The sequence below is a fragment of the Marmota monax genome, unplaced genomic scaffold (genome assembly GCF_021218885.2).
Source record: "Marmota monax isolate L192 unplaced genomic scaffold, Marmota_monax_Labrador192_F-V1.1 WCK01_AAM20220418_F8-fsc00030, whole genome shotgun sequence".
In the NCBI taxonomy this organism is placed as follows: domain Eukaryota; kingdom Metazoa; phylum Chordata; class Mammalia; order Rodentia; family Sciuridae; genus Marmota; species Marmota monax.
This window is the reverse complement of record NW_026691988.1, coordinates 15,521,485-15,532,641: the sequence shown is the minus strand read 5'-3', so window position 1 is coordinate 15,532,641 and position 11,157 is coordinate 15,521,485. Positions and strand designations below refer to the sequence as shown.

General features: G+C 37.1%; 1 protein-coding gene across 9 annotated transcripts in view; it reads right to left on the bottom strand.

Annotated features, from left to right (window-relative positions):
* Positions 1–496: 496 nt before the first annotated feature.
* Utrn (utrophin) overlaps positions 497–11,157 on the bottom strand; it is a 513,444-nt gene continuing 502,783 nt past the window's right edge. For 8 of the 9 annotated variants that reach the window (XM_046450838.2, XM_046450847.2, XM_046450858.2 and 5 more), the window contains 3 exons: positions 10,884–10,976; positions 5,991–6,013; positions 497–2,575 (listed from right to left, as the gene is read on the bottom strand). In XM_046450838.2, coding sequence (XP_046306794.1) covers positions 2,567–2,575; positions 5,991–6,013; positions 10,884–10,976 — 125 coding nt within the window. In that variant the 3' untranslated portion in view covers positions 497–2,566. The remainder of the gene's footprint in view (positions 2,576–5,990; positions 6,014–10,883; positions 10,977–11,157) is intronic. The other variant, XM_046450832.2, reaches the window with a different exon arrangement.

The following is an 11,157-nucleotide window of genomic DNA, read 5'->3' as shown; positions in this document are numbered from 1 at the left end:
TTATTTTAACATATATTTAAGGATTTTTTTAAAATTCAGAGTAGATTTATAATTTTAGACTCAAGTAACACGATTCTTGACAGTTTCCTATTGGATGGCTTCAGAAACTGATTACTCTGCTACTAGAGTAGTTAAAATCCAGTACAAAGATGAGCTTAAGGATTTGAGAGAGTAGCCAACTGAATGCTAAAAGCATCTAGTTATAAAAATGAAGGTTCAAGAGAACTTTATGTATATATTTTTATATCCAACATTATTTTTCCTTATCAATAAACTTTTGATATACAAAGGAAATTAAAAATGCCATAATTACACATATATGTAAGAGGCAACAGAGTAAGATTTAAAAAAAAAAGGAGAGTGAACTGGAGTATATGAGAAGTTTCTAGAAAATATGCAGATTTATCAGCATATAGGCTCACTCTATAGTTTATTTTCATTAATGTGCATTCAAGGGTCAGAGTCTGATAGTGAACACAAGTGAATATCAAAGTCATTTTGTGTTAAAATTACTTTTATTCAGGATGAAAAATACAACATGTAACCAGATTAGATGATAATCTATGAGTTATTCTTTACCACATATTTCAAAAGAATAATATACTTATTTCCCATTGTTGTTACTGCAATATATTTCTTTTTACTATTACTTAGAAGGTTACAATGTAGTGTTTTATGTAGCTTTTCTGTAATAGCAGATAGAGAACATTTTGCATACAAATACAGGCAAAAAAATTAACATATGACTTCTCCAAGAACAAGGAAAACACCAAATCTACAACTTGGAGTTCTGAGTTCAGGGGATTTAATTTTTTCTTTAAATAGGTGCTTTCTTGGGTATGATATGGCCTGATAAAAGCTCTAGACTTTGCAGACTGCACAGCATAAAGCTATTTCCAACACAATGGAGGAAGATGGATCTGAGGTAGAAAGGTGGTCATGGCTTTCCTCTTATATAAAACATTTTTCTTCTTCTCAAAATATCTATGCTGCAAATAGACCCTTGCCCCCCAACCCACCCAACCTATTCTAAAAGAATAGCAATTTCTAACTTTAAGCCTCCTCCTGGCCAGATCCCAGTTAAAGAGAACCCAAAGTTAAAATGTCCTGATGTTTTAAAAGCACATATGCTTGAATCAAAACATATTATTCTCATTTTTATTTTTGGTTTCTCTACATTTGGTAATTAAGTAACAGGTTTACAATGAATCAATTAAATGTTCTTTAAAAAGGAATCCAATACCTAATTGAATGTTAAAAAAAAAAAAAAAAGGAACCAAATACCTAACTGAATGCACTCATAGGCAGAGGCAGGGGTACAACTGAGCATTTCATTCATTATTCTTTGGAAGTAGTGACACAGGCTTTTGATAAGCACCCTTCCCAAATGCACTGATTAAGTGAAGGGTAGTAACACTTCTGCTCATTCCCCCAAAAGGTAAAAGAAGACATGCACTGAACTTGGGTCTTGGGTCTGCTTTCAGAAACGAGTTTCAAGAATGGTAAAAGGACTGGAAAATACAAAAAACAACAAAATTTTCTTCAAGGGGAACTAACAACATCGATGTGTCCTGGTCTCACAATAGCTAATAGCTGGCTATGTATTCAATGATGAAAATCAAGACCCCAGGACTAGAAAATGTTGTGCCAACATCTGTTTTCTGTATCAAAATAAAAACATGCTTCAATGGATAACCTTTGGTAAAATGTTCTCTGAGATTATTATAATGCTGTCTTCTCTTACTGTATAGATTGGGACATGAAATAAATAAAGAAATCAAGATTTACTTACACAAAGGCATAAAGAGCAGGGGAAAAAGTCCCAATGGTCATGCCATTTAGGATTCTTATTGTGGTTATCCAAGTGGTTACTGAAGAAGCAGGTGTCTGGTGTCAAATAAAGTTCAATAGTATACTCAGAGCTTTTGCCTTATCCATATATATACACATACATATATATACACATATACCTAAATATGTATATATATGTAAAATATTTGATTTAAGTCTATGAACTCACTAATTTGGCCAAATTATAGAAAAAATACACAAAATCTATTTGGTCATGTGGCAGATGAATTATAAATAACCAAAACATAATGTAATAAAGTCAAAGAAATAAATGAAGTCATTGTACAAGGTTAATATGGACAGCAAAAGGAATGTAAAAATGTAAAGTGGTCTTCTAATTCTTACGCAAATTTTGTCATGGTTATTAAAAAGACAGTATCATATTAGAAAGCCCCCACCCACTTTCCCAATGCTGTATACATTATACAAATCAGTGACAAATGTATTACTATTTCCAAATATCTCTCTGTTCATTAATTTACAGTTGCATAGAAAGGGAAGAAGAAAACAATAATATATGGTTATTATAAAAACAAAATATCCTTTTCTCTTTGGATAGTCAAGTGTTTTACTCCTTCAGTAGAACACACAGTCAGCGCTCAACAGCATGTGTCAAGGAGCCATGGAGCTTCTGATTAAATGGAACTTGGAATTGGCATTTGCAGAAAAGGGCAATACTGTAAGTCAGGAAATGTCAGCCGGCTGGATGGATGCTTCACATTGCCTGTGGGAAGGGAAAATGGCAGTGTCAGAACAAGGTTTGCATCAAGTATTCCAGGTAGCAAAGACCTGCCAACTCTTCAACAGAAGCATTCCTTTCAGAATTAGTGGAACCTCCTCCTGCTGAGTTCAGAGGGCACCCCTAACTCTCATGTGACTTCTGCCCTCTGGGGTGAGGTCCTTCCCTTTCATTCTGAAGTCACCCAGTCTCCTTTTCACTACTGCAGCTAATATGGAAGGAAGTATGGATGCCCCTCCTTTTGCACAGGATGGAAATCAAGAAGACTTGCTTCTTCCTGTTGAAGCTACCAGTGGTGAGTATATAATGAGCACCCAGCCCAGCTCTTGGTGTCATGAGAGGTCTCCTGTGGAGACGACATTCTGACAGCTCCAGCCTCTCAGTAGTGAGCTGGGATCCAGAAAGGAGAAAGAGAAGGCAGAAGAGTAATCTGAGGATGTGCAGAGGTGGCCATTAAACTTAAAATGTCCCAAGCAAGAGGATACAAATGCAGACCACACTCAACGGAGCGGGCTCAACTTTTCCAAGGCAAGGTCAAATAGTTGTCTTTTAAGGGTATTTTGAAGGTATCTCAACAACACTTCGTTCATTTCTGATATGGAATCAGTGCCAACCAAAGTAAATTCAAAGAACTTTGAGGACAGAGAAGGAGAGAGATCAATTTTACCTGTGAAAGAACATGCTGTTACATACTAATATTGATAGGTCAAAAGGATTTTTAAATCTTTTTTTTTTTTTTGTACTGGGGATTGAACCCAGGGGTACTTAACCACTGAGCCACATCCTCAGGCTCTTTTTAAAATATTTTATTTAGAGACAGGGTCTCGAGGAGTTGCTTAGGGTCTCACTGAGTTACTGAGGCTGGTTTGGAATTCGTAATTCTCCTGCCTCAGCCTCCCGAGTCGCTGGGATTACAGGCATGTGCCACCATGCCTGGCAGAGTTTTAAAATCATTTCTATGCATCTTTATCCCTGGGAATTGGATGTGTCTATTGATGAGTGGACAATATCTCCCATGCAATATAATTGTTAGCACAACTATCCAGGTGAAAACATACTTTTCATGAACTTCCACTTGACCCAAGAAATGGAAAAATGAAAAGAGAGAAAATGCTGAAGATTCAAGGAAAAAAAAAAAGGAATGAAGAGGGAAGGGAGAAAGGAGGAAGGGGGCTTCTGGGGGCCATATGTTTGCTCTATCCAGGTACATGTAGCTCTTTTCAAACTCAATTTCTTATTTTTTAATTAATTAATTAATTAGTTAATTAATGGTACTTGGTACTGGGGATGGAGCTTCATCAATGAGCTACATCCCTGGCCCTCTTTATTTTATTTTGAGACAGGGTTTTGCTCAACTACTCAACTCCTGCCTCAGCCTCCCGAGTTGCTGGGATCACAGGCATGTATCACGTGTACCTGGTTAAACCCAATTTTTTAAAATCTGAAAATAATGTAGAAAAAGGTCTTTAAGATCACTTTAGGCTTTAAAGTCTGAGCACCTGTACTGTAAAGTACTTGAGGATTTATAAGATTATTCCCTCTCTGCTTCCCGGCCACCATCACCCAGGCTTTGCCGGCACCTTGGGACCACAAGGACTAATCACAGCCTCTCTCCTTGTTCTTAATGGGTTACTGTAACATACTCCAGATTCCAGATTTCCAGTTGCCCTTTCATTCTGCATGCTGTTCCACAGAGAAATATGAACTCCTCTAAGTGTGTCCCCATGTTCTACCTCCCTAGTTCTTGAACCCCTCCCCCACCACCATGGCCCCTGGATCACATGTCCATCATTCAGTAAAACCCTCATCCTCCACCTCTTCTCTGGATGCTTTCCTTCCCTGCTTGCCTAATCAATATCTGGATCTTCAAAAACTTACAGATTTCCATATAACACATGAAAGTCACACATGACTTTTCTCTCACCTCTTCACAGCCCTGAGAGTCTTTCTGGGCCTCACTGAAGCTGTTCAGGGTTAGCCTCTTTCTTTCTCTTCTCCATAGAAACACCCATTTGAATCTCAGATACAAAACACAGTCACCTACTAGCTCCTGGAATCACCTCCTCACTTCTTGAAGAAGGAATGACTCATTGTCACCCACCGGGAACCTCTTTTTAAGTCAATGATTTCAACACCTGCATAGATGACTTTGCCAACACTCTGACCTCTCACTTTTTTGAGCGCCTCTTCTCCAGTGATCCTGTCCCCTTCTTCTCTTAGCCATTCACGAAACATGCCATTCCTCCAACATTTCCATCAACCCATCTTCTGACAACCACAACCAGTCTTTCAGTTTATTTCAGATAGAATGGCTACATCATCCATCCTTGGATCCATACAGCCTTGCCTCTGTTTTTTTTTTTTTTTCTCTCTCTCCTACACTAGACTCAATGTCTCTCACCATTGAGCTTAAGGTTCTGCTTAAATCATTTCAATCATCAATCACTACTTTGCCTCTTTCCTTGATGGGGTTGACCCCAACTTTGAGTTTGTTAAAATATTAAATATAACACTACAGTAATTCTGGTGCCTGTGTTTATGAACTGGAATGTGGCTGCAGGCTGGCCTTCTGTTAAAGTCATGACTGGCACATTGGATGCTGTCCTCTACTGCTGCCTGATTGTCACACTATTTCTGGGGGCATCTGCTCTGGTGTTCTCCAAGCACATCCTCCATTCTCTCCTTACATCTCTGACACCTCCCCAGCCTCGCTCCCTGATGAAGTCTAGTTTTCAATTCACTAAGACAATAGAAGCAATCAGAAGAAACCCATGTGACATGGAATAGTGTCTTCCAGCCAAGACCGCAGCTCCCCTGCCAATAAGACACTCAGAATGTTCACCATTTTGAAAAAAGACTAATTAACAAGTTCGTGGAAAAAAATCTTCCTAAAGATCTACTGTGGTCCCGTGGTACATTATTACGAGGAGTCCCTGCTAAGAAAAATACTGCAAGGCATAAAGCTATATCTGCCAACAAATTGCAACAATATTTTAAATGAAAAATTCTAACTTTTTCCCACCAGAGTAATAATATTTGTATCACTGTTGTGGTACTAGTCACTTTTTTAAAGTCAATGTTCTGTACAAACTAGACATGAGAGACAAGTGGTTGGCCAAATCTACCCAGGGTGACTTCCAACTAGCATATAACATGACATTAGAACACAGAAGATCAAACACATGGTATTTTTGCTATCTGTAGAATCTGGCTTGGAAGCCTGCCTTTATGACCCCTCCAAATTGACAAACTATTGTACAGAATCAACTAGCATTTAAATGCCAAACAAGTTTATGTATTTATATGGAGAATGAAGTAAGACTAAAATCAATGGTAGCTAATCTGCTTACTCTGGGTTAGGATCAGCAACAATTGAGCCAATCAAGACATTAACTCTTACCTGTGGCCTGCTGGGGACATTTGCTGAAAAAAAAAAAACAACAAAAGAAATCAGTCAAAGGCCCTATTTTTGCTTTATTGCTTCCAGCTTTCATGCATCAAATGTGTGGCATATACCACTCAGAGTGGGATAACGGTTCAACTGTTAATAGATACTAATAGGAGAATAAGGACCAAGCTTCCCTCACCCCAAATGCTCTAAAAAGGGATAGCTCCTAGTTTCTCATATCCCATGTGACTTGAAATAAAAAGCCCACCCAAACCAGGCAAAACATATGTAAGCTCTCTCAAATAAATATGCACTAAAGCATTCAGTGAGCACATTGCAAAAAAATCTCTAAGCTTTCTATTTAAATCACATCATGAATTTGGTTTATGTATCAGAACAGACAAATTCAGCATATTTTGTTGAATAGTATAAACTGTGACCAACGGACCACTTGGAGTCAATGGGGTCTGGTTTCTGCCACCCTTAGCTGACTCTCTCTCGGAAATTATGGGAAGAGGGTGGCTATGTGCTTGTGTCAAAGAAAGGACTAGCCCACTCCTTGCCAGCTTTCTGGACACTTGGATTAATGCCTAGGATAGGCCTAGTTGAGAGCACTGCAGAAGTTAGAATGGGGCATCTAATTAAACTCTGCCTCCAGATAGCTCACTTTCCTCTTTGTTCTGAAGCTACAACAGTGAAGCTTGTCGGATCCAGTGGGCTTTGTGAGGGCAGCCACTACCAAATTACTTTTTCAAGGTCTCAGATGTTTCAATCCCCTTTTGCTGCACAATCATGTTCAACACAGGGGTAAAAAGGAGGAGTTCCAGTCCCCTGTAATGGCAACCTATGTTCTTGGTCCAAAAGGAGCCAACCTAGTCATCTAGAATGCTGACTCTCATTTTCCTCTGCAGGGTGGCAGAGGGTGGAGAAGACATCAGTGACCACAGTCTGGGTGCCAGTGCTTTTGTAATAACCTCCCTATGATGCCTGGAAGGAAAGTGTGAACTCCCCTATTGGGGCAAGAATCAGGCTACAGCAAATCTCCCTATCAGATATGCAAGTTATATCTAAGAGAAAAGAAGTGGATTCCAAGTACCTGTTGCATTTATACACTCTCTCTAAAAGAAACAGTTATGCTTTTCTTGTATGTAACGAATAGCATACCCTAGACAGAAGTACATCCCATTGTGCTCCAAATCAATACATTTAACCCTATAGCTTTTTTATCAAATAAAAGGCCATAGATACTTCCCTGCACAAATCTTACTAATGTATTTCAGAAGAAAATTAGGAAATTCCATTTTAGTAGGTTTTGAGTCTTTAATAAATGTCACTCAATTTTAACAAATACAGGTGATTCACAAGGGAAATCTGCTGGTAAATTAACAATAACCTTAAAAGTATTTTTGGTCCATCAGCAAAATTACTCAGCTTACTACAAGTATCCCATACCTATAAAGGACATAAAAGAAAAAAAAGTGGCAATATATTTTACACTAAAAAAGAAATGGGTAGAGCAGTCAGTGGAAATTTTAGCATGTATATTAATTGGCAGCACAATTAAATTCACTTCATTAACTCTTTGCCAGGAAGAGAAGGCAATGCTTTCCTTTCTACTCAGAAACTATGCAATTTTAAGATTTTTAAAAGGCTATAATTCAAGAATGCCATCAGAACCAATTGGGATATTTATTGAAAACAGAGGAATTCTAAAGTAGACGTGTTTTTTTTTTTTAAAGTCATGTTAATATAAGCAACCCATGCAATTAGGATTTATGAATACAGAGCTTCATTTTAATTCTAAGATTGCCAGGAGAAGAAATTCATTTGTGGCCATGCTAGTTTTTAATCCACTAAGGATCAAAAGTCAAGATTAACATGCAGATCAATTCATCGCTTGCTGGTGACAAGCAATTTTAAAGTTCTCATTAGTTACAGGGGCTCAAGAGATTGGTTTGGCATTGGGAGAGTGCCAATACGATTTGTTTAGATAAATGCTCCAAAGGTGGTCAGTAAGCTCAGGGAATTGTGAAGCCTTATTAAAATATTTGCTAGCTGAGCAACTTAAAAGGGGCACTAGAACAAATGGATCCTACAGAATCTTCTGCATACCATCTGGGAAAATGTCAACTAAATCTTTCCAGTTAGAAAATGTAATCAGTCACATATTCTTTCAATTCAGAAACATGTAACAAGTTACCAATTCTATGTCACATGCAAATTAATCCTCTAATTTAAAAATACACAATAACTTTAGGAAAAATTTTAAAACATATAATCAATTTTAGAAATCAGTCAATTGAGGCTTTTTTAATAGGAAGTTGTCTGTCTTGAAGATTTTTTATACTGTCAAAGCAAAATATAAATACCAAGAAGATCAAACTAAACCCAAACTAACAGCATGACTTACAGAAGCCAAAAAAACAAAACAAAAATCTGAATTTCAAAGGACTCTAAAATTACACTTTTGATCATTTCTTATGTGAGAGGTAATTGAATTCCGCAAAATAACACATGCCTGGTACCATTCATCATTCACAGAAATGATTTTTGGAAAGCTATAAAAATTATAGATATCTGTGGGTATGCAAACATAAGATGAGGGGGACATGGAACCAGCTCCCCATTAAGGAATCTCAGGGCTCCAGACAATACTTCTAACCACGGAGAAGAACTCAGGGGAAGAGCTACCCATGCAAAGGACAGGGTTAGCCTCTGAAGTGGTTACCTTAAAGATAAACACTCTTTTCAGGAACCAATATCCAGCTGATTACCTTGCCAACCAAAAGGAATTTTAGGCATTTCTTTAAATGGCAGGGTGTGTGTGGGGGGGGTCATAACATGAAATGAACACATTTACCTCTTAAAACTCATTTTTTGCTCTATAATTATATATGTAATTTTAGTTATATTGTTTGGAGCATGACACTGATCAATCTTTCACACAATCCACAGTTCAGAGTAACTGCAGTTCAGAGTAACTGCTTTAGAAAATGAAACTGGCTAAAAAAATCATGGATCTGTAAGAAAATTTTAATATGGAAATTATATATTTTATATTCGTTACCAGGCATACACTTATACAAACTTCCCATCCTGGCTCTCACTGCCAACTGATTTTTAAATTGAAAATGTCCACCATGGCATTAAAAAAGAAAAACTTCTAGGCAGAATTTGATTTGTAGATTTTTTCTTTAATTATTAACATCTTTTGGTGTAAGCTGAACTAAAAAGTAATATCCTTTAGAAATTTAATGTTGAAACTCTTACCAAAAAGTATGATGAGGTTTCATGTAGCCATTAAATCATATACGACTCACAACCAAAACCTCTAAAATAAAATTCAACCTTGAATTATAATTAACATAAAGGATTTTATCTGTTAATCTATTGTGATGGCTATATAGCCTAGAAAATAAACAACAATCTAACAGCCTGACTCTTAAGCTGTTATGAGACTGTATAAGAGTCAAAAGTGTGTGTGTATGTGTATGTGTGAGCGCACATGAGCATTGTGTGTATATGTATATAGATGTTCGATGATGTGCACACACACTTGGGTGTGTGCATGTGTTGTGTGTGCACATGTTTGGGGCAGAAAATGTGGCAACTGACACACTGTAAGTATGAGTCTGCAAATATTGAGAAGAAAAATAATAAAATTACAAATAAACACCTGGGAAATGATGTGTAAATATAAATTAAAAGTTATGCACTTGTGGAACTGATAATATTCCCTTTAGGCTAACATTCTTGAAAATTCAGAGAATATATTTTAAATAGTTGTCTTTACATCTTGCTAATGATGGCATTTTTTAAACTACAGAGTAGTGGAAAATGAAAGAAAAACTTTTAATGAAGACAATATATCTTATTTACCCACAATATTGATAATTGATAGTATCTTTTTCTTCGTTTAGTTATTTTCTAAGGAGATGTTAGAAAAGGGTGAGATGGGAAGCTGTGCTTCATGTAAAATCTTACTTTAATGGCTGTCTTGTTTTAAAATCAGTTTGAGAGGATTTCACCCTGAAATTACAGATAATATTTCCGTACTCTTTAGAAGATTATTTAAAATTACGTGTGGCACTAAGTAGTGTGCACATGCGTGGGTATACATGTGCGCGTGCACACACACACACACAAATACAAGTAGACTGTTTCTTCTGAAATCACAGAGGTTGTTTAGGTGAGAACTCAGCAGAAATTGCAAGGTGGCAAGATGCCAAAGATAAAAATTGGAAAAAAAATCAATAACTTAGAATCATTATAAAATTTCCCCTTGGATTTGGATTATTTTATTTGGTGATTTTCTGGTTCTTGGTTGTTCATATAGAAAATTCACAAAGCCATAATCTGTGATGCTTTAAATCATTTGGCCTTAACAAAATGATTATTTTATCCCATGAAAAAAGAAAGTAACTGAAAAAAAAACTCTGAGAATAATCCCTTTATATACCAGAATCCGATGACATCTGACAGCAATATCTGAAGAAAAGAGGGAATTACATTAGAAAGGCTATTTTCATGCCTTGTTTGGCATGCTGCTAAAGCTCTCCTTTGAAGTAAAACAAGTTTCTTATGATAGCTTGCACTGACGAGAATCATTTCTTCTTAAAATCAGACATTATTTTATTTGCCTTCCTTTTATCACTCACAAGACATATGGAAAAAAAATCTCAGAGTGGGCCTGTGTTGTCGCTGCACCCCCGTGACGTGATGGTGTCGAGGCTGAGCTTTTTTTCTTTATCAATATGTGTAAATGTTTGCCTTAATTTCAAATAATATTCAATCCTGTTTCTAACATGAGCTTTTGCTACCCTACCCAAGAAGACAAGGGGCTGCTTGCAGAAAACGAAAGGGTGGGACATAGCACGCAGCGGTGCCGTGATCTTTCATACTCACGGCAGCAGGATGGAAAAGTGTTGTTGATCTGCTCCATGACCTCCGTGAGGTCCGTGTTGGTGTCCTGGGGTGGGACTAGCAGGTCCTCCGCTGCTGCAACAGCACACAGAAAGAACAGAACTTCTGAATTCAGTGCCCAGACTCCCACCAACACTCAACATCAGGAGAAAATTCTATGACCGGCCTCAAAACATCAATGGGAAATGACTTCTCATTGAAAAGACAATTTCAGAGGAAATATCAAAAAAAAATTTTAATATTCAATTGTTGGTAA